A 27,508-nucleotide genomic window follows, 5' to 3' on the forward strand; every position below is an offset into this window, starting at 1 on the left:
ATCATAAAATAGATGACGAACAATTGAATAGAAATCATCTTTTCCTCTGTCGTGAACATTACTTACCTCTGGAATTTCTTCACTCAGGCCAAGTCTTGGTTTACCTGGACCCCAGCCTGGTCCTTTAAATAGGACAGACACCTTATGAAAGAATCCAGGTGTGGCCCAGAATGTATTCCATATATAGAGTAAATGGTGAAACTAGGGAAAAATGTATATATTGATATGTAATCACATTATTTGTTTTCATTAATTCTATACATTCTATATATCTTTGGTGTTTTGTAAAAATCTTAAGTTAAATTGCAATTTTAAAATGAAAAGTGTATAATTAATTACAAAATCATAAAAATAGAGTAAATAAGTTATGAGGTACATCAAATAAAATCAGCTAGCTTCTGTGAAGGCAATGTCCTTGTCTATTGATTCCTTTCTGACATCTTACTAGGTGGATATTGCGGTTAACTAGAGGCATCATAAGACTGCTTATCCAGATATTTTTAAAGCAATGATTTATTGTGTTACTAATATGGTATTAACAAAAGATATTCACAGGCATTTCAGCTTGTAGTGTTCTAAGTATCAAGTAACTCATATTTAGTCCCAGAAATGGGGTTGTGTGACTGCAGGAGACTTTTACAATGAGTGCTACAGCAGGAATATGCATTCTTTAAATAACATTCATTTGACATTCACAGAAGTTAAAAAACATGCTCACATGTAAGTGCTCAATAAATTTTAACTATAAGGAAATTTCACACAAGTGCCCATAATGCACCATAGGACTAAACATATTCATAGGATTTGAGCATCAACTCCAGACTCTAAATGTGAGGGTTTTTTTTTTTCAAGTATAGAAATGCATTAATGGAAAGAAAAGCTTTTGCTCTCAGAATTTGTGATCATGCTGGTATTTTAGCAGTCAGTCCCTGGATGAATTTAAATTGCTAAGTTTAGAAAAATGGATTTTATAATTACTTGAAATATTCCAAGAATCAGCCTGAGTTATTATAGGGCTTAATGGGAACGTTTCTGAAGACAAGGTAAATGTTAGATGGAGGGTTAGCCTGGGGATTTTCAACACTAGTAATACAGAAAATTAGTGTGTTTAGAACTTCCAACACACATTAAAATGCTAAATCATTTGGTTATTTTGCAAATTACTTCAATTTTATTTCTGCAATCCTGGATACTAAGCATGAGCGATATATCATAGTAATTTAATGACATTTCCCCAATTTACTTGGTTTCCAATCCCCAGGAAACTTTTGGGTCTTTCAAAAGAGAAAAGAGTGGTCTACACCTAAAAAAGCAAGTGTATCGCTGTGTTTAGTGGGGAAGATTCTAAGTCCCTTTGTGGGTAATAAAATCCTAGGTAAGCAATTTAGCTGTATTCAAAGGGAAATCACTGAAAATCTGATTTCAGTGATTTGTATGCTAAAAATTTGTATTTGTTTGTTTTTTGTATGTTTTTGTATTTGTTATGTTTTTTGTATGTTACAAACTCTTAATTATCGTAAGTTGCTGACTTAATCTTTCTGACTAAAATGAGCACATAGGAGAGTAAACCTTTGAGCCACACATGACAACTATCATGCTGAAGAAAACGCTTTTAAATGTAGTTACCTGGAGGCTTAATTCTTGACTTAAATGTGCTGTGGCTCAAAAATGCCTGTCATTGTCCACTTTGGCATGTAGCAATTCCTATCCGTTCAACTACTGTGTGTGTAGTGCTTAGAATATTCATTCACTAGTCTTTTCTCATGCACCACCCTCCCATTCTCAAAAAGTGTACATTCCCAAAGCCTCGCTTCCAAAGGTGTTAAGTAACCAATGGTAATACTGACATCCCCTATAACCTCTCCGGCATCGTCCACAGTGCTGCTGGATAGCATCTGCCCTTTACAAAGATGGTCTCAGGAATCACATTGGCATCAGTCTTGTAAAGCTCCATCCTAGATATTGAGGTGGGCTTTTACATGTCTCTTTCTCTATTCATGTTAAGGAGAAAAAATCTACCTGAAGTTAAGGGAGTGGGTCTTTCATGTGTATTTTTTAAATCGGTTGAACATATTTATCATGTGTCTCCTGAAAGACACATCCTGTTGTGAGTACAGTCTGGGGTAGAGATGGAAATAGAAGTGCCATGTAGTAGAAAATATGTGTCTGTACATCCGTATGTTTACATATGTATACGCACATCAGCAATTTTCTTTTCAGTTGTGGATATACAGCAGTGACTTTCACTACAGAAAGGCTGGCATTCGGACCTAACTGGTGTGTGAGCCACAGTCAAGTAAGTAGAAGGAAATGAAATAAGTGAACCTGAGTCTTGGATTCCTAGGGCAAATTTGTAGCTGGCGATTGAATCTGGAATTATTTAAAAGCTGTAGATAATTCCTTTGTCTCAGTGTTCTCTGAAAACTTAAGTAGGTTTGCAAAGCAAGCCCAACGGGAGCCTTTGATTTTGTTACTTCCAGGACGTGCCAAGCAGCCTCGTTCGTGTACAGGCCTGTCACTGACTGACAGCCACAGCTTTTAGAGCATTCTTATCTTTTCCTCATTTGTGATTCCTTAACCCCAGGAGCCTTTGTGGTCACCTGATGTTGACACATTGGAACTCGGCAGACATTCTTCATTTCTCTAGTGCCAGCCACTAAGGCCAGTGAACAAGCAATACCACATGTCTGAGGGAAAATTGGCCTGCTCCACCAAGTCTTAGCAGGAGAGGTAACACGTGGACCTCACTGATGGATAATACCCCTTGACACTCAGCTCTAAGACGAGAAGGGTAAAGGCCTCATGCTGAATTTCTAACCAGAGGCTGAAAACTTGAAGCAAATATTTTTCTTACTGTAGGATCAGCCTTAATTACATGTTGCACCACTGTTCCTGAATACATGAATATATTTGAGGTCTATTCTGAGAAAGAAAAAAACATGTTTTTTAAAGATCCGCTCTTTTTGCATTTGAGGTAGAAGACTTATTTGAAAACTCTTATAATGAGTTTTAATGGATTTTGCTTATCTGACTCGTATCACTTAACTGGTAAAGCTATTTCAAATTCTTTTATATGTAAAATATTTTTTCACGGCAATGTAATGTGCTTCCACCTACAATAACTGTTTTCCTTTTAAACATAAAATGTGTGAAATTATATGCATTCAGGAAGAAAAACGCTGAATGAATTACCTGAACTTTGAATGGCTCAAATGTATCAATGGGATGTGTTAGACCATATATAACCTGTTCATTCTCAGCTTCAAATGTCCCTGGAAGATAAACATTACAATATGATTATTGATTTTTTTATGACTCCCAAGGCAGCTAATTTAACTCCTTTGGGAGTTGCACATCTTACTTACCAAACAATTTATCCCAAATAATAAGAGTGCCAGCATAGTTCTTGTCTATGCAGTAACGATTTCTGCCTGTGAGACAAAATAGTAAGAATAATTTTTTAAGTACATGGAATTGAGCTTTTGAAACATTTTTTCTCTTGTTTTTAAAGCATGCAAGAACAATTCGAGCAACGAAGTGACTCTAAATATTTCTTCTTCCAACTTGAAACAAATAGCCAGAAGCAATTGGGGAGAAGGGAGAGTACCTAGGGAAGACAACGATTAGTCTTCCAGTGCCAAATAGTCTACATTGAAGCACACAAGTAGCATATTCCAGAGTGAGCAAGTTGTATTTAAAAATGTGCATACATATACATCACATATTTCAGAGAACCACATAGTTGCCCTGGCCTAGCTGCCTTGACAGACACGTGACATAGATTTCTTAGGTTAGAGTCCACGACTCCTGGGGCCCAATGTGCCTTCCACTTCCTGAGAAACCAAAACACCCACTTATGCAGTGAGGCAGGCAGGCTGCTTTGAGTTTCTCTGTGTGATTTCTTAGTAGTCAAGCAAGCATGGAATCTTGACAGGCCACTTAGTCTTAGACATCCATCTTGTCTACCAGGTATAGCTTGCAAACTTCCTGTATCCTGGCAACTACAACTCTATTGGTCCTGGCCATTGCAATTGTATTCCATTTCTGATAAAAGATCTAATTGCTCTCAATGAAATTGTCACAGTCTCAGATGTGACCTGTCAGGTGACCTTGGCCCAATAATTCAGCACAGGCTGAATTATTTTATAATATCAAATTTTATAATATGAAAATTTGAATTTTATGTCCTGGCAATGCTGAAGCATGCATGGGCAGCCCATATATGGCGGTTCTGTTAAACTTTTCCATATTGGGTTTCATGGTCTAAGTTGATGAGGACAGCTGACCAGGTATCTTCCTCAACCAGGTCTCTTCCTCAAGCTTACAGTATATATTGTATAGTATATATCAAAAATATATAGAAGCAATAGTAGTTAGCAAAAAAGGAGATTGTAAATCTGAAGAGGAATGGGGAGAAGAATGTGGAAGGGTTTGGAGGGAGAAAGGGAAGGGTGAATGTTGTAATTGCCATATCAAAAATTAATAAACAATCTTAGATTCTATTAATAGTCTCATTTTTACTATTTTCTAGTTAAATGTATTAAAGAGATAAAGGTTTTATTAATTTATGCACATTTTTCCAATGTTTTAGTTAAATGTCTAGATATAATCACATAGCTGATTTTATAAAACTAATGAATCATTGAAATTCACATTATTTGGAAGAAAGTAAAAGGGGTGAGCTAGAAATAGATGTATCTGGGGTTTGAGCAATGGTGTAGCTGTTAAAAGCACTGGCTGTTCTTACTGAGGACAGAGGTTCAGTCCCCAGAACCCACAGTGGCTCACAGCCATCTACAAATGCAGTTCCCAGGCATCTGACACCCTCTCCTGTTTTCCAAGGAGACTATATGCATGTGGTATACAGGTGTACATGCAGACAAAATACCCCCATACACACAATTATAACAATAAAAATAAAGTTTTTTAAAGGAAGTGTATGTGTTTGCTTTTATTTTGTTTTTGATGCTATTTTTAATCTTGCTCTCTGCTGATGTTTCAGAAAGAAAATTAGAACAATATTACACTATTTTAACAATAAAAGGCATAATTAAAAATGAAATTACTCTTGGAATTACAACTTTGAGTAATATGTTAATTTTTCAGCTCCAAAACATACAAATTACGATTTAAACTTAATGCAAGGAACTGGCAACGATTTTTACTTTACATGTTTTGAAACTTAGATAGGCATAATAATATAAATGTTACTAAATCCAAAGGAAAGAAGTTTTAATATAATGAACCGTGTATCTCCATTCGTGAACACTTTTTGTGTATGCACATGTGAGAACAGGACAGAGAGTTTACATTTGATCTAACTGGTTCTCCACCAAATGTGAGAGTGCTTTGCCCCTAAAGGGATTGAAGATGTGAAGGACATCACAATAAGAGGAGGGTACATCAAAGCAGGCGTCAGTTAGAGCCTCTGCTAAGCGCCCTACAGTGCCCGGACAGCTTTCACCACAATCTTGGTCCCAAGTACAGGACACGCTAATGCTGACTAGGTCTGCCTGCGGTCTGGAGAATGGTGAAGGAGAGGTAAAGAAGAAGAAATGAAGCTGTTTATTTTTCAGTGTGGACTCCCCTTCCAGATTTTTCTGTTTATGTGCCGGAATCCACAAGAATCTTACACTCCCTCGCTAACTGCTCCCCGGGGACAGGAGATGGCTGAGTTTGGAAGCACTAGACACAACCTCCCCTGTGCTGTTGTTGTGGTCCAGGCCAGGGAGAGAGACAAGTTTCCCTCGAGAAGGCTACCCTGTCGTGTTCCAAAGCTGCCGGTGAAGGCAGAGGTTCAGACCAGCAGACACACAGTGTTCATTCTTTGTCTTGTGCCCTTGGCATTATGCCCCTAAAATTTAAGATTTCCGTGCCAGTGTACGCGGAAATGACTGGGACAATCTCACAGCTATGTGGTCTCCAAACATGTAGAGTCTACTCCATATTTATCTACACTGCGGTTCACACACACTCCAAGTTTACCTTTATTTTCCCATCACGATGATTCACTTTCTTAATGGTTCCTGTGGTGCCCAAATAAAACACTTTGATTTTCCCTAAGCTTGGTGTCCCTGCCTTAGGTACCAGCCCCACAGAGTCTTCTCAACAGGTCATTGCGCATGTGCTAAGTTAGGTAGTAAATTTAGCAGAGTGAAGCATTGGTTATCAGTTTGTTTGTTTGTTTGTTTTTTCAAATCTCAATACTCATTTTTTTAGGTTTTTAAAAGAAGCTTGCTTCTGTTTTTCTGTTTTTTGATTTTGTGATTGGCTTATCTTTTATTTCCTGTAGTACACATATTTCGAAAATAAAAGCTTCTTTCTAATCCCAATATTTATCAGGACTAACAATTCCAGCGTAGACAGGGCAGCTTCCCAGCACTGTGTCAGAGTATCCTACAGAGGAATCTTTCAAGATGTGACCATTCCTATCTAGCTGCCTGGCTCACTTCCCATCTACAAGGAGATAAGATGGGAAGCCGTTGAGAGAGGTCACTTCTCAACTTTGAAGCTCAGTCTTCTCTGAAGAGGAAAGGGGAAACAATAATTATTTATACAGCACCTCATAGTGCAAGGCCTGGATCTGCTTAAGTGGCACAAAAAAGACACTGCAGTTTTTAATGAAACGATAAATGCAAAACCACAGAACTTTCTTACCATGATGAACCCTGTGGTGGCTGGGAGTGTTGAGGACCAGTTCCAAGGGGCCGAGGCTTCTGATGACCTGTGCATAATAAAAGATAGCCACATACACAGTTACCCCTGAGTATGCCTACCTCTTGCACAACCACACGGCAGTCACATGGGAGATGTGGTACAGAAAGTTTCAAGCTCATTCTATCTACCCCTGTCCATCCCAGAAGGTGGTACTCATCAAACAATTCGAGATACGGTATGACAGTCACAGACTTGACTGACTCCCAGATTCCCACGGTTTACTGTGTCATCCCAGGAAAACCAGTAAAGTTCTTTGTCATTCAGTGCCTGCATCTCTAAAATAAGAATAATATCAGTGCTGCAAAATAATGTAATTCCAGACTTCTAAATGTGACTGTATCTTGCATTCACTGTGGTTAATGGGAAAACAGTCACTATCGGTCATGACATTCAATGAACAGGCAACATGTCAGAGGCACAGGGAAGGAACAGGATGATGGACTTAAAAGCCTGAACTGCTTATGACATAATGACAAAATGGAACAGGGGCATATTATTTGGATTTTTATTTGAGACAAAGCAACAATCTTAAACATTACCGTGTAGGTAATCAGAGGATTAGTAGCTAAACCCGTATGAAAGTGCAATTTTACAATAGCATCACTGATGAGATCTAGACTTTGCTTGAAAATACTTTGGCAATGAAAATTGAAAGAAAAATAGAATATTTGACAGAAATGAATTAAAATCTCTGCTTAATAAAAGCAACATACACAACTATATAACTCTTTCTACTTCTCTGAATTCCTGACAAAAATGAAGGTAGCAATTTATAAATAAGAACTTAGAAAAGAATTTATAATCTATAAATATATAGTGATGTATATTAGCAAGATGAAAGCATTAGCAGATGTCCAAACTCAGAAATAAACTTGCATTTATTCATTTATTTTATTTTTAATTATGCATATCTGTGTGTTTCTTAGTATGGCTTATGCATCTAAGTGCCATGCCCAAGTGCATCAGATGAGCCCTTGGAGATGTAGTGACAGTTTTCAGTTACCAAACAAACCTGGGTGGAGGGAACTAAATCCAGGACTTTGCAATATAGTACATGTTCTTAACCACTCAGCCATATTTCCAGACCCAGAAACACTTCCTAATGGAAATTCTTCATTAATGAGGATGTGCTTTGCTTTATTTTATTAATCTCTAATTTTAAAATCAGTTCTGTGATTGTTCTGTAGATATAAGAAGCAGGGGTGGCTCACAATATTCTGTACTTATGGTTTCACCTATCCTCTTGAAACTGAAGATATAACCTCATTGGCAAACAGCAACCTATACCATAACACAGGCCTCCAGATGGTCTCCCTATTGTCTGTTATTTACAGGCCTGAAATGGAGTCCTTGCCTTCACCTCTGCTGCTATTTCCACAGGGTTTTTTGGTTTCTGTCTGAAAGGGCAGATATCTGCATGCAAACGAATGAGAATAATTACATGCCACGTGCTAATTTAGATTTTTCTCTATTCCTCCATCCCTTTCCCGGTTTCTTCCTTTCAGTGTCTCTCCAGCTCTGCTCACTTTTCCACAAGGTTATTAGATGACAAAGATGTTATATTTAGATTTACAATGGTGACGTCCTTGCGTGTGAATAGAATTACAATGGTGATTTCATTGGCTGTAAATGGAGTTATAATGGTGCTGTTATTGGGTGTGAATGGAATTACAATGGTGCTGTCCTTGGGTGTGAATGGAGTTACAATAGTGATGGCCTTCGGTATGAATGGTGTTACAATGGTGAAGTAATTGGGAGTGAATGGAGTTACAAGGGTGCTGTCATTGGGTATGAATGGAATTATGAGTGTTGTCCTCGGGTGTGAATGGAGTTACAATGTTGGTGCCCTTGGAGTGTGAATGGAGTTTCAAGGATGATGTAATTGGTTGTGAATGGAGTTACAATATTGGTGCCCTTGTGTGTGAATGGAGTTACAATAGTGATGTCCTTGGGTGTGAATGAAGTTACAATGGTGATCTCCTAAAGTGTGAATGAAGTTTCAATGATGATGCAATTGGATGTAAATAAAGTTACAATGTTGCTGTCCTTGGATGTGAATGAAGTTTCAATGGTGCTGTCTTTGGGTGTGAATGGAGTTACAATGATGGTGTAATTGGGTGTGAATGGAGTTACAATGATGATGTCTTTGGGTATGAATGTAGTTTCAATGATGATGTAATTGGGTCTGAAGGGAGTTACAATATCCTTGGGTGTAAATTGAATTACAATGATAATGTAACTGGTGTGAAATCCATTTGACTTTTACAGATGTATTGCTAAGAACTGTATGAAGAAACATGTCCAGCTCCTCCTCTTCCCTTCTCATCTCCTTCCTCCTTCCCTCCTTTTCATGATTCTTTCTTTTTTCCTTTCATTCACCTGTCTTTCCTGTCCATCTATCTTTCTGTTTTTTTTTTTTTAATTTCTGTTCTGGGGTAGTGGTGGGGTGTCCTATCTACCTATTTTCTGTTTTTTTTTCTAGAAGAAATGTATTTTAATCTCCAAATCCATCTCCCTTTCCCTATCAGAATGGTGGAATTCATTTGGATATCAAGGATTGTGGTTTCTTACTATTAATCTCAACACTGTCATGTACTTTGAATCTATGTCTTGTATTTTTTACATTATAGCCCTCCAAAATAAAGCTTAAAACTATTGTCTCACAAATATACTGTTAATCACAGGGTTTGAGAAGGAGCAGTGTGTTGTATTACTTACAGCCTATCACTACATTATGGTCTACTGGTGGGAAACTTTGTGCACAGAAGGGTGGTTGGTGATGGCAGATCGGGAGAGTGGGCTCCTCAGCCTTCAGAACATTACCAACTGATGATTTTGGTCCGACTTTTGGTCTCCGGCAGAGAACCAGATGGGAAAGGAGAAAGCCATTTTACCCATGTTTGTCTCTCTCTGGTGCCTAACATTTGTTACAAAAACAAACAAGAAGAGGGGTGGAAGGGACTCCACTAAGTGGCTTCTGCTGACCAGATGGGTTTCTGAACTCCAGTCCTGGCATGTGTGCAACCGGATCCAAAGCCACCCGAGTGAGTGGCTTCAGATGCCTGGAGTCTGGGCTTTGTGGTGCTTTTTTTTTTTTCTTATGACAAGTTCTTTTCTTTAGAGAAACCTTTTGCTCCGTTAGGCCAAAATATAGTGGTATCAATATCGAAAGCTCCTTTGAAATTTCTTAGGTAAAAGCCAAGTATGACACAGCCAACCACAGTTAAATTCTCTGGTACTGTGCCTATAAGTACTATGGAGCTGAGGAAGACCACGACAGGGCAGATGACTCATCGTTCAGACAAACCCATCAGAAGCTCCCATGTAAAAAAGCTCTCTGATTCAAAGTCATGAAGAATTCATTAATATTTAATAAGAGCTGAGCGTAATGATTTAATTATCGCCCACTTTTGCAAATTCAGCCATTTAGCAATTCTACCACATCTAGCTGAAACTCAACTTCCTGAAAACATGTTAGTTACTCTGGGAAAAATTGGATCTATTCTAAGTTTGCAAAAATGTTGTCCTCATGTATTAGATTTAAATGAGTTATCTGAAAATGCAAAAATCTATTATGATAGGGCTTAAATATGGTGCAGGTCAATTTTCTATCATGAACAAGAAAGCATCAAAATGTGAAATTCTAGGAGCTAAGTCACTCCTCTACATTTTAGAAAGTTAGGATAAGCCATGTGTGTTATTCTATTGGTTTGGTCCCTTTAAGGGGAAAGCCACGCCCACTTCCAGCCACTTCCAACCTCCTGGTCGCCATCTTAACCTCTTCTATCCCTGTCTCTCAGTGTGTGCACACGTGTCTTCTCTGTCTCTATGTTTTTATGTCTCCATGTCTCTCTATTTCTGTCTCTCTGTCTCTCTGCCTCTTCTTTAAGTAATAAATGTTTAGCTTTATGTATAGTCTTATGTCTATTTTCTCCGCCATCTGCCGCACCCACCCGCCTGACTCGCCTGGTCGCATGGCAGGACCAGCCTGCCACCCTGGAGATCTTACAGGGACCCACAGCTGTCCTTGTCGGACTAGCGGCTGCTCTGCGAGCCTGCCAGGGAACATGCCAACATTAATCAACAACAATGTGGTCTTTCTAATATCACTTGAAAAATGCTTCCTTTTTTTTTTATCTTACCTCTGTTAAACACATAGAGAGTGATTTTCCATCAAGTAAAATGAATTTAAACCCGTCTAACCCTAATAGGAAGGGACAACTAATTTGACTACATCAAAGTGAAAATAATTCCATTTATTTATAAAGATTTAAGCATTTACAAAGGTTTTTTTGCACCAGGTGTATTTCTTAGGTTTTTAAAGCGATACACTTGGTCTTATAATATTTTGCTTTAGGTTTTCTGATCTGAGCTATATGGGTAGTCAGAAAAGCCATGAGAAAGCCTCAGAAGGTCAGAAATACTTAGATGTTTTGTATCAAATTTTATGATTATTATTCTGGTGAGGAAATTTTGTTTTTATCATAGACTTAAAGGGAAATATAATTTTTTTAATATTAATAACAAAGTCCCACACCTAAGCAGAGATGACCATGGTTATTTTTTATGCCCTTCCTATTTCTATTTTGCTGTTTGTATCCACATCATTAAAACTTGGGTATGGATTTCTTTCCCAGACTTAAAAAAATTTTGATTATTCTTGAAATAATTAGTTCTTCTAATAAGACCATTATGTAGATCATGTTCACTTGCAGAATAAGAAATTATTAGTGTGTAGTTAGCAAAAATTAAGGGTTTTGCTTGATAGGGAATTTCATGATGTTACAGATCTGACCCTGTCCATCAGAAGAGCTCTGGGTCATTTGCTAGACTCATTACACGGGCTCCTTCCTCTAACAGCCGCTGGCTCCTTCCGTCACACTGCAGTTTGTATTAGGACTGGTAAAGTGTTGGATACAAAATCAAGTGATCAATTACCATGCGATGCTGTCATTATACCTGCATAGCATTTCCTTTCACTAAAAACACATTTCAAGGTCTTAATTTCCCTTTTGGCATTCTGGGAACCAAACCGAAAGCCTCATACATAAGAAGTTCACACTGCTTGAGCTGTTCTCATAGCCTGTGTCATCCACAATACATGAGAGACCACATCCAAAGACCTCAAAACACTGGAGTTAATCAGAGTTCAAGCTGCCTGTGAGCTATTCTGGGAGGGATTTCCACTGTTCCCTCATCTTACTTGCTTTAATCCATCTCTCATACAGGCCTGGTAGACTCTGACCTTCTCTGAATATCTTTCTGCCACATTCTCTACTCAAACTACTGATTTTTTCAATGAGAATTTTAGTGATTACCATTAATGAATAAAGAAACTGCTTTGGACCTATAGCAAGGCAGTACTTAGGTAGGAGGGAAAACAAGGTTGAATGCTGGGAGAAAGAAGGTGGAGTCATGGAGTCACTGCCAAACATAGATATGTTTAAACTTTGCTGGTAGGCCACTACCTTGTGATGATGCACAGATTAATGGAGATGTGTTAAATTAAGATGTAAGAGGTAGCCAATAAGGAACTAGAGCTACTAGACCAAGCAGTGATTTAATTATGACAGTTTCTGTGTGGTTATTTTGGGCCTAAGCTGGCTGGACAGCAAGGCAGGATAACCAGTCTTCTTCAACAGTTTGCCCTGCCCTCACTCCCAAATTTGGAAACAAGTATGTATTTCTACTTTGTTATCAAATTTTAGAAGACTGTTGAGAATACCATGTAACAGTTCTTTCAGTTTTTATACCTGAAAATAGCTGTTAAAATACTAAAATACAGACTTGAAAATCCTTAGGGATATTTATACCACTTTTCAGAAAGAATTCATCAGCCTATGGCTCATTTTAATGTTATTTCTGAGTAAGAAATGGTTACAAATATTCTTCCTTCCTGTGTGAGAAGCAACACAGCTAATGGGTACAGCATGTTCTAGGGAGCATGTGTGTTTTGAGAATTCTCCTTATAAAACTGACTGTGCAGCAGTATGATAGATCCCGGGGAGCAACTGCCTTGAGTACACAGACGTCTCCATCACCGGAGCGACGGTGGCGCTCACATGAACGTGGCTCACAGCGCTGACATGGGCTGTACCTGCTCGAGACTTACGGCTTCGGGCGTGATTGATGGGCCGGAGACCCAGGTCACTGTGGGTCTCCTCATTCCAATGCATCCAGTATGACAGGAGTACTATGTCAGTCCCTTAAGCATTTATCAGCTGTCATTTATCATCATTGTTATGTTTTATTTAACAAAGAAATATACACCTCAAGTGCAACTAAAAATGGAAAAATTTCTCAGGTAAAACAGCGCCAAGATGCCATGGAACTCAAACTCAAATGAACTAACAGTTATGATGCAATGAATTTTTTATTCATAGTTTAACACCACACACTTCCTCCTGCTGTTCACTATCTTCTTAATTTCCTTCCTTCCCCCTCTCCTTTTTGTTTATTAATTATAATCAGAAATCTATGATTAATGAATAATCTAAATATTTGTACATATTAATGTATATAATATCTTTAAAGGCTTTTTATAATTTTTACATTACTTTATGTATGTTTTTGAAACATGAATGGTTATAAATACTTCTGTCACCTTGAACAGTCATATTTATTCCAACTTACAGATAGAAAACATGAAGAACACATGTGTCAATGTACATGTCTGTGTCTTATGTTTACCTTTGTTAAATCTATAACTCATATTATATATTAATATATTCTCAAGTACAAAATGATTACCACTTTCGCTACTAAATTACTAATAACCACTTTCTTTGCACTGTATAAATAACCGAAGCATTTAAATGTGACCAGCATCTTGTATTTAAGGTGATTTTTGTATTTAACTGAGAAAGCTCTATCTTAGCATTCATGTACTCAGTGTCTTGTCAGTTTCTAAGAATTTTCACAGGAATTTAGAAGTCAAATGAAATAAACTACACAGGAAATTCTTAAGTTAATTACCTTAGAAGACTGAGTAACTCTCAATGGAAAGTCAAAATTATGAAAAAAATATTAACAAAACATCAAAACCAACAAATTGCTCTTTTGTTCTCTCTTGGGATTGACAAGAAAATAACTCATCTACTTGTCTTTACAGTGACTACTGCATATGTGATTGATTTGAATTCATAACCAGTTTGAATTCATAGTTAGTACAAGCATTATTTAGTAAGAAATAACCTGAGTTTTCTTCCAAACCTCAAGATGAAAAAAATTTATAGTAAAGATGCAAGCTCTAGACAGCCATGCAGACTGCTTTAGAAGTCTTTGTTCACTAACTTCTTCATTGGCCAGGAGGCCATCAACATCAGCTTCTTCCATTCCGTGTTTCTTAGGTACAAAGGACTCTTGTTCTAAGATTTCTTGAGAGGACACAGACATACAAAGGAAATTACAGCCTTGCATCTGGGAATCAAATGATTTACTTCAAATGATGTCATAAAATGTTAAAGAATATTATAGAAATGTACACTTCACTACTGTACATAGTATGTACTGTACATAGTAGTAATGTACTACTTATTAGTAGCACAGCAGCAATTCTTGTTTAAAATTTTAGAAAAGAATGCTGTGAAATTCTTGAGCCACATATACCTATATATTAAGAACACTTAGTTGTTATTTTGAATTGGTTGATTTTTTTTAATACTCATTGTTTTCGTCACTAAGCGCTTAATTGGCTTGAAGATTTATGGAATATTTTATATTGCTGAGGGTCTGTTGAAGAAGTGAAAAACAAAACCTTAATTGCGTCCTCCACCAGTGTTGCTATGTTAACTCAGGACAACACACTCTAGTATTTAGACAGATGGTGGTGGCAGCCATGTTAGCGCCAAACTCTCTACAGGGAAGCAGGAGAAAGTAGAGTTCTTAGGATATGCGCTTGTCTGCCTAGTTTTACACTTTGAAATCCTGGACAAATGCTGATTTATTCATGGCCAGATGTTTTCCTACCTGATTCGGCAGTTTACTACACCAGTAGGCATGCAATATGGAAGTAGCTGACTTTCCACACCAAGGAGTGAAAAAACAATATTTATAGTTTGGAAATAAAACAATCGTTAGGGATCCAGACTGTTGTGATCATAAGGCACTTCATAGGGAGTATGTTTCTGATGGATCTGTAGTGTAGGGTTAAAGGCTTAAAGTCTTGGATTGAACAGAGTCTGGCATTGGGCTATGTTTAGATAGTAAACAAGTTTTAAAAGACTGGGTTTATAATAAATTATCTGGGAGGCTGATTCTTGACACTTCCGATTACAGGAGTCTTCTACAAGGAAACACTGTAAGTACAAGGTTGGCATTTAAATAATTTGTTTTATCTTACATTTAAATAACTTTCTAATGAAAAATAAATACAAGCAAATTCTAAACATGTTGCTTCAAGGAGAGATTCATTCCTGGTGACTTATTTTTTAGTCATTACTTTTAAAATTGAAATATAATTACAAAATTTTTCTTCTTCTTCCTTTCTTCCCTGTAGCTCCTCCCATATGCCCCCAAACTCTTGCTCTATCATGAATTCATGGGTTCTTTTCTTTACCAGTGACTTATTTATAATACCTTTTTAATTACCAGAGGAAAACAAGAAGCAGCCATAGTCATAACCACATTAATCCTAAAAGGTTCACTCTTAAGGATCATTTTGACAGTTCATGTGTCCAATGATAAAATCAGCCACATTGTTAAAAATAACATGGTGCTACTCTAAGAAGAAATGCTTTAAAAACTGATAAATTGAGTAGTGTATGTGAGAAATCCACCCCGAGAGCTAGAGAAATGGCTCAGTGGTTAAATGTACCTCCTGGTCTTGCAGAGAACCAGGGTTCTGTTTCTAGCACCCACGCAGCAACTCACTCACAACCACCCACAACTCTAGCTTTAGGAGCTCTGATGACCTCTTCTGAACTCTTCAGGTCACACATAGTGCATATATTGGAAGGATGGAAAAATAACCTTAGACATTAAATATATATAATTTAAAAACTCTATGTCCAGAAGTCCTGAAATGTATACTGTATGCATTTGAATATTCTAAAACTCCTATTTTGACATACTACTTTATAATCATATTCCCAAATCAACAAAAGACATATAAGTCTCCAACTTGGTTTTCCTTCTCAAAAGTTAAATCTCCTAACCGCTATTCATTATTAATATGTTTGTCAATAATATTTAGAAATACAAATCTGTTTAAAATCAAATATTTCTTTGTGTATATGTGTGTGCCTGTTCATGTTTGTATGGGTGAACAGGCGTGTGTTGTGTGTGTGTGTGTGTGTGTGTGTGTGTGTGTGTTTGTGTAAGAGAGAGAATGTTGGAATAATCTTTTTGTACACTGTGTGAAGATGTGCCTCTATTTTACTTCATCTGCCTAAGGCACCTTCTGGTTTGTTTAATAAAGAGCTGAACAGCCAATAGCTAGGGAGGAAAGGATAGGCAGAATTTCTAGGCATGGACAAGAACTCCAGGAAAAATCTGAAATGCAGGAGATTTGACAGCTAGGCATGAAGGAAGATGGGTTTATGGTCCTGAGGAGGGATAATGAGTCACAAGGCAGAATGTAGATTAATACAGACAGGTAAATTTAAGTTTTAAGAGCTAGTTTAGAACAAGACTAAGTTAAGACCAAGCTCTTTTACTTTTAATAAGAAGTCTCCATGACATTTCTTTGTGAGCTGGCAGTCCAAAGAAAGAGTGACCATGAGAAAAAGCATATCTAAAGGCAAATATTATAAAATAAAATTTCAATCACTAGAGTAGAACCTACAAGGAATAATATGCATTACATTATTTTGCCCGTACAAGAACAACTGCTGGTACAGGAGTTATTTTAGTTAACAATTTCAGACTGCAGTCTATCAGAGTAAAGACCCAGGGTCCAGAGACTGAGAGAATCTTCTTATGCTAAATCATCCATAGTTGGGAACAGAGAACAGAAAATACATACATCCAGTACTTAGCTCACTGTCTCCACTCCTTTACAGTATAATACCTTCAGCCTTGGTAATGATGTTACTTGCGAGGAGCTGTATCTTCTCATGGCATTTAATAATCACAGTCCTACACAGGAATGCCTTATACCAACTTGATCCAGATAAGCACTTTCTTTAATTATTTTAAAGCTCATGTATTACATGAATTTTAGTCAAAAGAGTGGTACCTGAATTGGATCTCTGACTCTGCTTATATCCTGGTATAATTGAAGGCTTTTTAAAGGGGACTTACTTCCTACTAGGAAACAATATGTAAATACAGCTCTGGGTAAGGACCTATAATTCTACTTAGAGGGTGTATTCAACTCAAGCAAGACTAGAGAAATGACTGGAATAATTATTCCTTTGACGAGATCATGTCCTTTTACTTCCCAGAAAATTCTGACCCTTGTGCTGTCACTTAACACTGAATTAATCCTATCTGATTTTCTGAATTAGTCAGAAAAGCATAACTTTTATTTTATTCTCTTTTACATCTCTTGGATTTGTTCAGAGACTACACAGATATTGAACATCACATGCTCCCTCCATTTCTGCCTTTCTGATGTGGCTGCTTGCAGTTTGCCTTTTCCTTTGTTCCATCTTCATCCTCTTCATCCTCCTGGCACCTGCTAAGATTTTCAGCTTTCATTAACTGTTTTTCCCTAAGAAATTTGGTTTTGAGATTCCTTCTGAATCCACCCTCAAATTATTTAATGTATGAGACTAAGAACCCTGAGTATGACCCTAGTTTTCCTGTTAATGCATGGTAGGTAGCCCAGGTGAGTCTAGTCAAAATTTCTGATAATAATTACAGGAATTACTTCCTGCAGTTGAACCTGCTGAATTTTCAGTAATAGTCACCATCTGCTGCCAAGAGGAGCATCTCTAATGAAGGGTTAGAACTTGGTTTTCTGATGCTAGAGTCTCTACTGATGCAACTACAACACAGTTTCTAAAGCTAAGGCCCAGAGAGCACATAAAGTAAATGTAAACTTGTAAGAACAAGAGAATCAGAAAAATCTGCTGCCAGTTGGTATCTCTAAAAATGAAAAGAAACTTTACTCATGATATTTTACTACTAGGGACACCTTAACAAAACTTGAGAGGTAGCAAGAAGTAGGGCACTAATGGGCGCTCTAAAGTGGTTGGGGGAAGTCTACAAGGTAACACCAGAGACCTGTTGGGAGTGGCTGAAGCAGTTTTTCCCAGGGAGGAGCCTCCAATTGAATTTCCAATACCCATTGGTCAACCCTGATATCATATACATAGAGGTAACACTAAATGAACTGGCTAAGTTGTTTCATGTATTTAGGTATACAATATATGCCAAAGGGCTATTAATTCACAATGGAGTTAGGCAAGGGTAGGGTGGGGAGTTTTACAGGAGGCTTTGGAGGGAGGAAAAAGAAAAAGGAATTAGTTTTATTTTACTTTTTTACAAAAACATTACTTTTGTTGTCCAGATTAATAACATCTATCAGAAGACTTTCCTTTAAAGAAAAGAATCAGGCTATTGTCTCATAATTAAAACCTAATCTGAAAACAAGCCCTAACTCGTGGAGAAAGTAAAATGTTCAAAGAAAAACTGTCCCAAAGACTTAAAAATAAAATAGTTTCTTCACCGTGTTCTCTTTCTGCCATTGTCCAGTTTTGGTCTTTGAGGGTGTTTCACTTTTCTCTGCAGTGGGCATGTCCTGTCTTTTTTACTATAACCTAAGTGTTTTGTCTGAATTCTTAGAGTTCACAAGGGCTAAGGAACTGAAGGCAGCAGGCCAGCGCAAGATCCTGATAACATAAATGAAAGGGTATAAAGGATATCTTTAGAATATGACTTGATTTGGGAAGACAAGTAGAGACTGAGGCAAGCCCAGTCATAGCTTTGAAAGTTACTGTATGGAAAAAAACAAGTTGGCACAAAAAAAATCTGGAAATTTCCCAACTTAGGTCAATTAAAAGGAACGCTACATCACTAGCACAGCCGGGGGGACTCCAGATTATCTGAATGAGGCCTATGGCTATTGTAATACTAATACACATTCTTAAATAGGGAGTTACATTATAATACATACACTTGGGTGGAAATTTAAGATGCTGCCAAAATGTATAAACAATGAAGATGCATGTATAATTTATATAAAATAAAGTATGCACACCAAATTCAAACTATGCAAATGAACCCCCAAACCATGTTATATAACAAGTATTGCTATCTTTGTGCATTGCTACTGTCTGCGCTACTAAACCTTTGGGGTCCTCCCTGCTCCCTTCCTTTGTAACAAAACCTCCCATTTGCTTGCTGTTATCCATCTGTTCAGTACATTTCTTTGGGACAAAAGAACCCAGAATCTCTCTACAGTTTCCCTCTGAACTCAACTCAAATATCAGCTGTTATGATAAAGGAACTTATTGGTGCATACAAATTTAGAAAAGATAGCAGACTTCTTCAGACAGAGAGAAAGTAATACTGGAAAGAAGTTTGATGTTAAAAAAATAATAAGGGGACTGATCGAATGAGAGCTCACCAAGGCCTGAACGAGCATGTGATCAAACCGGAGTCTCTAAATGTGACTGACATGGGGGCTGACTGAGAAGCCCATTGTCAATGGCACTGGGTCTTGTTTTGTCTGCATGTACTGGCTTTTTGGGATCCTAGTCTGTTTGGATGCCTACCTTCCTAGACCTGGAGGGAGAGGGGAGGAACTTGAACTTCCTACAGGGCAGGAAACCCTGACTGCTCTTAGGACTGGAGAGGAAGGAGGGGGGGGAGGAGGAGAGGGAGTGGGGAGAATGGGAGGGCATGGGGAGGAGGGGAGGAAGTGGAAATGTTTATAAACAAATAAATTAATTAATAATAAAATCTTAAAAAAATAATAAAAAGTACAGATAAAACAAAGTATTGGAGACTTATATACTAGATTTATTATTTAATTTTGTTGATTTCTCTAAAAGAAAACTGACATACTAAATCTACAATAAATATAATATTTGGAAAATTACATGATGTGCATAATTAGTGCACTTAAGAACACTATTCAAAAGATAGAGAGGAGATAGAACGGTTGTAAATAATTATAACAAGAGTCCTAGACCAGAATTCAACGTTGGGGTGATTACAATACATTGGCTGTCCCACCCACTCCAAATAAAAGTGATGTTGAAAAGGTCAGAAAAGATTTTAATCAAAATCTTTATTTGGAAAGGTAGGAATTATCCATTTCAACCTATCTTGCATTACTAACAAGAACTTTAAGTGCTCAGAGGAAGAAGGGTGTTGGGGGCAAAGGGTATGTTTAGTTAAACATTGACAGTCTGCTCAACCATATCAGTTTTGATTTTGCAAGGTAACCTTAGGCAATCTTGAATGTTGTCATGGGACAACCTGCTTTCCATTAGATCAGTGTTACTGCTGATCCAAGTTAAACGCATCCTCAACTCTGGATCCACATTTCCACGTGTAGTGCCCAAAGAGACAAGAATGCATACACACATATGGCATAAAAAGATTTTAAGTCATTACTAAAACAGCCACTATTAACAGAAGGCAAGAGAGAGAATTACACAGAAAAACAGACGCAAGGACACAAGCCAAGAGAATACACCTGTAACTGTTTCTAGCTCTTATCTTCCACTCTAGCTTCTTGCCAAAGTGATAAATCAAGAAAAGTCAAAACAATAATCAGACACAACGAAAAAAAGAAAGAAATAGACGTTTTCTTTAACATTGTTGTTCAAAAATCTGATAGAGAAATGTCAACAAATGTTGCAACCTACACCATAACTCTTGCTGTGAGAGGTTTATGTAAAGGAATATGAATAAATAATGAAAGGAATTGCCAAAACAGAACTAACATGATAGTCAATTCCTTCTTTAGGAAGTTATTAGGATCATCTGATACATAAAACTGTTGTAATGAGCACATGTCTGCATAGCACTGGGTTCTTTGCTGGGGATTCACAGTGAATCTTGATCTAAACCACGTGTCATAAGCCTAAACGACAGAAGTTTAAGGGTAATGTAGCCGTCAAGGTGAAAGTTAAAACTCTAAAAGTTTCAAAGGAGATTAGAGAAGAACATGTTTCAGAGTTCATGATAACAAAAGACAGACTAAAGGAAACGAATTAACAAAACAATACAGGAAAGTTAAGCCAAAGAAGCAAGGCTGAATTAACATTCCTCAAAAATTTCAGTTGAATGTTATAAAAACCCATCAAATCATGATTCCAATCTTCAATATCACAGCATTAAAATTAATTGTGTGTAGGATTCCTCCTTTCGAGCATGGTAAGAGATTATAGCACTCTAGATTAATTCAGGTGATTACCGCCATCCTATGATGATGCAGCTAAACCTTGAACACGTACTGCCTAAGAAAGGGACATTTATAACTTTGAAGTATAATGTTTGAATTTAAAATTCTTCTTGTGCTGTAGCCATGCATTTTCAGAATTGTCAACACCCGCGGTTCATGAGAAGTCAATGTTTAGATATTAAAAACTCAGCAACAGCTGGACATGATGGTGCACACCTTTAACCCCAGCACGCTGGAGGCAGAAGCAGGTGGATTTCTGTAATTCCAGTCTAGCCTTATTTACACAGCAAGTTACAGGACATTCAAAGCTATGGGGAGTGACTTTAAAGTATCAGAACAGACTGTCAAAACAACTGCAAGGATTTTTGTAACTTTACAAAAAAATGTGGGACTAAGTTACCCCTGTTTCTTTGCTAAAATAGTCCACCGTGAAGCAATAACAAAAATATCAAACTTCATTCTTGTTTGATATATATTCTATTAAATGTTTTGTGCTCAATGTGACAGAAGTGACTTTTTTCTTTTCATACAAACCACTGTGTTAAGGAACCAGCTTCCTCTTTTGTAAGAAGCAGAACTTAGGGATGGTTGAGAAGAAAGTTGTTCCCAATGGACCAGGCTACAAGGCCAACACTGGAATGACTGCAGTTCACACAAGGTTTCCTCAACTAGAGAGTCACTCCACTAATGCTGGATATGTGAGTGCTCAGGAAGCTCAGAGGATATTAGCAAGAAGCTAACAGTTCTTCAGTCTGAATGTGCACATTTTGATAGACTGATAGAGAGTTTCTACCTTTACTCTGTGGTTACACTTAAAAACACTTAATGAAATGTATTAAGTGTATGTGTGTGTGTGTCCCCAGTGTGACCGTTGTGTCCCAGGGTTCATGTGGAAGTCTGAGAACAACTTGCTTGAATAAGTTCTCTTCCACACTGTAGGTCTTGGCTTTTAATCACATATTGTCATGTTTGGAAACTTTGATTATGTTAACTTCTAATGAACAAAGTAAGACAAGCACACGTTGAAAACATGTTCTTTTAAATTAACCTCCATGGGGCCTGGAGAGATGGCTGAGTAAGTTAGACCACTGATTACCCTTGCAGAGGCCTGGGATTCAGTTCCCAGCACCCAAATAATGGCGAACAAGTGTCTGTAACTCCCTTGAAAGTCATTTAACTTCCACAAGTGTTTCATGCATGGTGTACACACATACACACACATACACACACACACACACCACACAAATTAAGTATGTAAATATTTAAATACTAAAAATAAAATCAAATTTTCTCCACCTGATGTCTATTCACTTTGTCTCCTTCAGAAATCACTACTGCATCAACCTTTTCAGTTTCCTCCTGAATAATTCTCTTACTTGTCAACAAGTAAAAATATTTTATCTGAATTTCACAGAAATGGTCAGAAATGAATCCATACCTTATAACGCAACTCAAACTATAAGCTTGTTAAATGGGTCTTGTCTCTCATGCAGTCCATCTAAGACAGTTCTGCCTGTTTAAGTTCCTGCAAAGGTATGACACGCAACACGTTTTACAGGCTCGAACATATCGCTATTCATCTGGGAAGGCAGGCAGCCAGGGGAACTGAACTTTAAATAATCCCCCACTGGCATTTGATCTCTTCTTCTGAGGAGATAAATGGACCTTGACTCAAGGACTCTTGGAGAGACACAGGAGAGGCAGTAGTTTCTTAGATACCATTATTCTGTATCCTAACTAATACTGGGCCTGAAACAAGGCATGACCTTGGGCAGAGCCGCTGTAAAAACGCTACTCTCCTTTAACCCCTCCAAGTAAATCAGGAGAACACTTCCCTTTCCTGATTTAAAGAAATTTGGTCTTTGACCTCTAGAGTCAGAACTGGCCTCAACAACTCTTTCAGATGGCTGTAGTATGAGCTTGTTTGATATATTTCAACTATCATAAAACAAACAGTATTTCATGGCAGACCTTTAAATAATATACATATGTCCAAAGTCGGGGTAGCTGTGCTTCTATCCCAAGCATGTTGGCATATGAGATACTACGGACAATGAGATGATGTTTCTTTATGCCACGTTTTGGTGTCTGGTGAAGGTATGATTGGTGACACGGTGCACTACAATGTACCATCTATCAATGTGTTCACTGTCAGAACTTCAAAAGGCTGCCAGTAAATGTAAATGCTCTAAATATTTCTCCTGTTCATGTAGCCATATTTCTGAGTCTACGTCATTTCTTTAGTTAACAGAAAATGAAGATGAATAGTTCATAATCTAAATGGTTGCTTAGTAATGTATCTGCAATCATCCAAGCCTGAGGAACTGAAAGTCTTTAGAACTGAGAACTTCTGCATTCAGTTTTCTAGAGAAAACAAAATAAAACTCTAATAATAAATTGAACAAGTTTAAATAAAACAAACTCTTGAATTAAAGTAAGATTACAAAATTATTTTCTTAATTTTTGTAAATGCTAAATTTTTGTAAATTTTTAAGTGATCTTCATACACACACACATGCATACACACACACATACATACACACACACACAGACTTCTATCCCTACATTGAAATGGATTTCAACATCTCTTGTTGAGTAATGTTTAATGAACTGTAATACAGCGAGATATTGTAGCAAATACAGTTTTAAAATGTTTTGGTACTTAATAGTTCAAAAATTATTTTATTTAATTGGGACCAACTGGCTTCATTGCATCTTATAAACTTCGCAATATATATTCAGAATAAAAGGAATAAAAATGAACAGATGTTTCTCCTTAAAGATGGCAGACTAAGATTTTTCTTACACAATAAATCAGGTGCTGGTACATTTCTAGGACATCGCTTGAGGCTGTTTTAGTATAAAATTTTTAGCACACACACACACACACACACACAAACACACTTACTCTTACCTCGGTGTGGATCCAAAATTGGTACAGGAGATTGAATTGAATATGAACAGCAAACACTGAAGGTGGTATGAAGAGGGCCAAGGGAGAGTAGAAAATCTGTAAGAGAAAAAAATCTATTCACTTTACAATCATGAGTCCTCAACAGAAGCCTTATTAACAATCCTTCTTCAGGAAACATGATTTTCCATGTATTTTACGGCGATTTCACTTTGCAATATTAATTTTTCACATGATGATGGAATTACAAGTTCTAATCTTCTTTTTGGAATTTAATTTTTTATAATTAAAATATCACAGACTGCATGTTATTTCCTTACCATGGGAAAATTAGATGTGTTTCCTGGAAGTAAAGTGATGGCTTCTAATGCCCAAATACTTTATGGAAGCGAAATTTTAATGCACATGCCTTTGTACCTTGACCACTCCCAAATGCTCAGCTGTTCTCTAGCATTATCAATAATAAAATGCAACATAATAAAAAAATGTGGCATAATGAATAAGTAGAATGTTGTTTCTTTTTAATGTTTATATGATTGATTAAAGGTGAAAGATGTCTTAAATTTTTATCAAATTTATTTAGGTAGGCAGTGTCATGTGAGGACAGTGGAAGCAAGTCTAAGGGTCCAAATTGCCTAAAAGAGGGATATTTCCATGCCTTGGAAAAACAGTTTTTTCTTAAGCCCCCAAACTGCTTAGAATTGACTTGTAAGCATGTTTTGTTGTGGCATCCTAACAGCTTATTCCTGTGAGCATTCTTATGTGGTCAGCATAGTTGTCCGAGAAGAAAACCAACCCCCCCCAAAAAAAAATCAAATAGATTTCAGAAATATCTCATTACCCCTAACACTTATGATTTTATAGAATCCATATTTCTAAAATGTTGCACATTTTAAAACCTGTTCTCCTGAACGCTATGATTTAATTGCTGAATTGTTGTAAAGCATTTGGTCCCAGTCATGGAGTTATTTGAAGGATATTTAATAATGGGGTTGCATTAGAAATTAGAAATTTATAAAATTCTTATCTTTGTTCTAAATTTGTCACCTAAAATATAAGATTTTACCAATTGCAAACAGGATGAATTTTATCATTTTCAATAGATAAAGAAGCAATGGGTCAAATCAATGAGCAATAAGAGAATATAGATTTTTTATTCAGGAACTCAACTTCCCAATCATGGTTTCACTACAAACTTCCTTGTAAAGGAAAAAAGAAGAAGTTTTAGCCCTCTGGCTTCCTTAAATTAATAGTAAAAAAAAAAAATTTAGAAATCTAACCATCCAGTTAGTTTCAAAAATTCTATAGTAGTGTATGATGTAGAATAGTGTATAATATAAATAAAACTTAACTAAAAAAGAATAAAAATAAATATTTTGAATGTTCAATGAATAATATTTTTGGAAAGACAGCGTTCAACAGGTGAGTAGTTAGAGTACATTATATTTATGCAAAATTTGTGGAAAAAATCTCTTATAATAACTACAGCTGTTATACAAAAGGTGGCTTTATGGCTACACTAAACACATTTGTTCTGTAGAGGGACATTTCAGATTCTTTTCTTGCTCATGTGAACCAAACTCTATCAATCTGAAGAAGAGTTTCTTTTTTGAAAAGATTTTTCGCAGGATTAGATCAACTTTAAAAAGTTCCAGAAATCTTCTGTCTTAATAAACACAGTGATGGGCTGACCCTCACAAACAGGAACCCATGATGAGTCTTAGTTGAGTTTTTGTTTTGTTTTTGTCTTGGAAATGATCTGAGGGCCCAGCACATGCTAAGCAAACACCTCTGCACTGCTAGATGTAGCAGCCTTGTTCCGAGATCATTTTGACTATGTAGCTCAGGCTGGTCTAGGTCTAGAACTAGAAATCTAACTACCTTCGTGTCAAAGTGCTGGGATTTCAGCGAGGCACCATTTTCCCTAACTAAAACTCATTTTTCTTAAGAATGAAAGCAAAAGTTGGGAAATAATTTACAATAATAAACTGAAAGACAATTCTTTGTGACTAATTCAGTGTTTTAAAGAAAACTGTAGGGGAAAGGTCCTATTCTTTTGCCTGAAAGCAAAGCAGTAAATGTGGTGTAGATATGAGAATTCTTTACTTCCTCCCCCTTCCCATCCTCAACCTTCTTTTATCTCTTCAGTTTTGGTTTTGTTGCTTTTTCTTTTCATCTGCATGCCAGAGGAACAAATTCTAGGCCTTGATCATCAAAGCCTAGTGCTCATTAACAGAGTTACATCTCCAGGTCAGTGAGCCTCCATCTCCAATCTTGGGATCCGATTGTCCACATCCTTTACAAATAATTTAACTTCTTCTTCTGCCATAAGTCCTTAAATGCACTTAATGATTTGACTGAAAAGCCCTCATGCTCGATTAGTACCCGGGACAGAGGATACTGCAAGTTGTTTACCAAATACATCAGCTTCCGCCTAGCACTCACACCAATGTTATTTTCACGCTAAGGCTCTTCAGCTTTAAATGACACTGTTCACACTTAGTTGATTATTCTATGAGATAATTAACATACAATAGAGTTATTATAGAACTATGTGTTTGAGGAAACAATGAGGATAAGACAAAACAAAAAAAAAAAGTCCAGCAGAGACAAAGTAAGGGTAATTTACCCTGCTGCAAGGAGGTAGCAGAACAGTGCTTAAGAGTTGGCATCTTGAAGCCATAAATTAATGGCATATGGGAGGAATATAAATATTGTGACATTGTCACACTTTTTGGAATTAGTCTTGAAAAAATCCTAGACTGTGGGAGGCTTGGACAGATGTCTCAGAGACCAAGAAATAGGCTGCTAATGTAACTGAAAATGATCTGGGATGACCCGGCATTTCCTGAAGAAGGACTGGATCGCTTCAATTCATCAGAGTCTCTATCGTGCCTGTGACTTGGTACAAAAAAATTACAAAGAATGGATAAAGGAAAGAAAAAGTTGAGTGGCTACATGGGAGCACTTTAATATTATTCTAGGGAAACTGGGCAGAAAGTGACATGTTACACTTTTAAATATGTTCAAGGGAGACTATGAGAGCAGTAATGCAGTCAGCCTAAGGACTAAACTAAAGAGAGAAGAATATTATCTTTAAAAGCAGAGTAAAATGACATGCTCTCCTGTGAATTCATGTCTTGATTGAAGACATCTGAATGGGAATAGAAAGAGAAAATGGCAAAGAGTTCACTGTTCTCTGTAGTCTTTATAGTTCCTGAGGTATCAGTGGGGAGAGCTTGAAGGAACTGAAATCCTAGAAAGGTTTCAACAGGGCAGAGAGGAGACAAAAGTGAGATTTCATGTTTGTTTTAGAACTTGCTGAGCATGTAGAGAGCTTTTCTATGTCTGGAAGCGCTGGACAGAGTTAGGGCCACACAAAACAGAGACAGTCGCAGGACTCCCAGTGTGTAAGGCCTGGGGGTGCCCGTGCAGTATATGAATGGAGGGAACATTTTTTCATAACCAAAGATTTCGAAGTGGACCAAAATGATTCCTACACACGCTGGCTGGTTTGCTAGCCGTGAGAATGAAGCCACTGAGTTCGCCTGTAATATAAAGTAGACCCAGACAGAGCT

General features: G+C 37.2%; 1 protein-coding gene across 6 annotated transcripts in view; it reads right to left on the minus strand.

Annotated features, from left to right (window-relative positions):
- Positions 1 to 27,508, minus strand: part of Agmo (alkylglycerol monooxygenase) — a 273,840-nt gene that overhangs the window by 140,387 nt on the left and 105,945 nt on the right. For 5 of the 6 annotated variants that reach the window (XR_015004483.2, XM_087911830.1, XM_048415673.3 and 2 more), the window contains exons 5-9: positions 23,934 to 24,029; positions 6,658 to 6,724; positions 3,366 to 3,431; positions 3,193 to 3,272; positions 67 to 201 (exon numbers count right to left, since the gene is read on the minus strand). Coding sequence is in view for 5 of the 6 variants with exons in the window: in XM_087911830.1 (XP_087767956.1) it covers positions 67 to 201; positions 3,193 to 3,272; positions 3,366 to 3,431; positions 6,658 to 6,724; positions 23,934 to 24,029 (444 nt within the window). In the remaining variant the exon portion in view is untranslated. The remainder of the gene's footprint in view (positions 1 to 66; positions 202 to 3,192; positions 3,273 to 3,365; positions 3,432 to 6,657; positions 6,725 to 23,933; positions 24,030 to 27,508) is intronic. The other variant, XM_087911831.1, reaches the window with a different exon arrangement.

Source organism: Myodes glareolus, chromosome 11 (genome assembly GCF_982192425.1).
Source record: "Myodes glareolus chromosome 11, mMyoGla1.1, whole genome shotgun sequence".
NCBI classification, from domain to species: Eukaryota; Metazoa; Chordata; class Mammalia; order Rodentia; family Cricetidae; genus Myodes; species Myodes glareolus.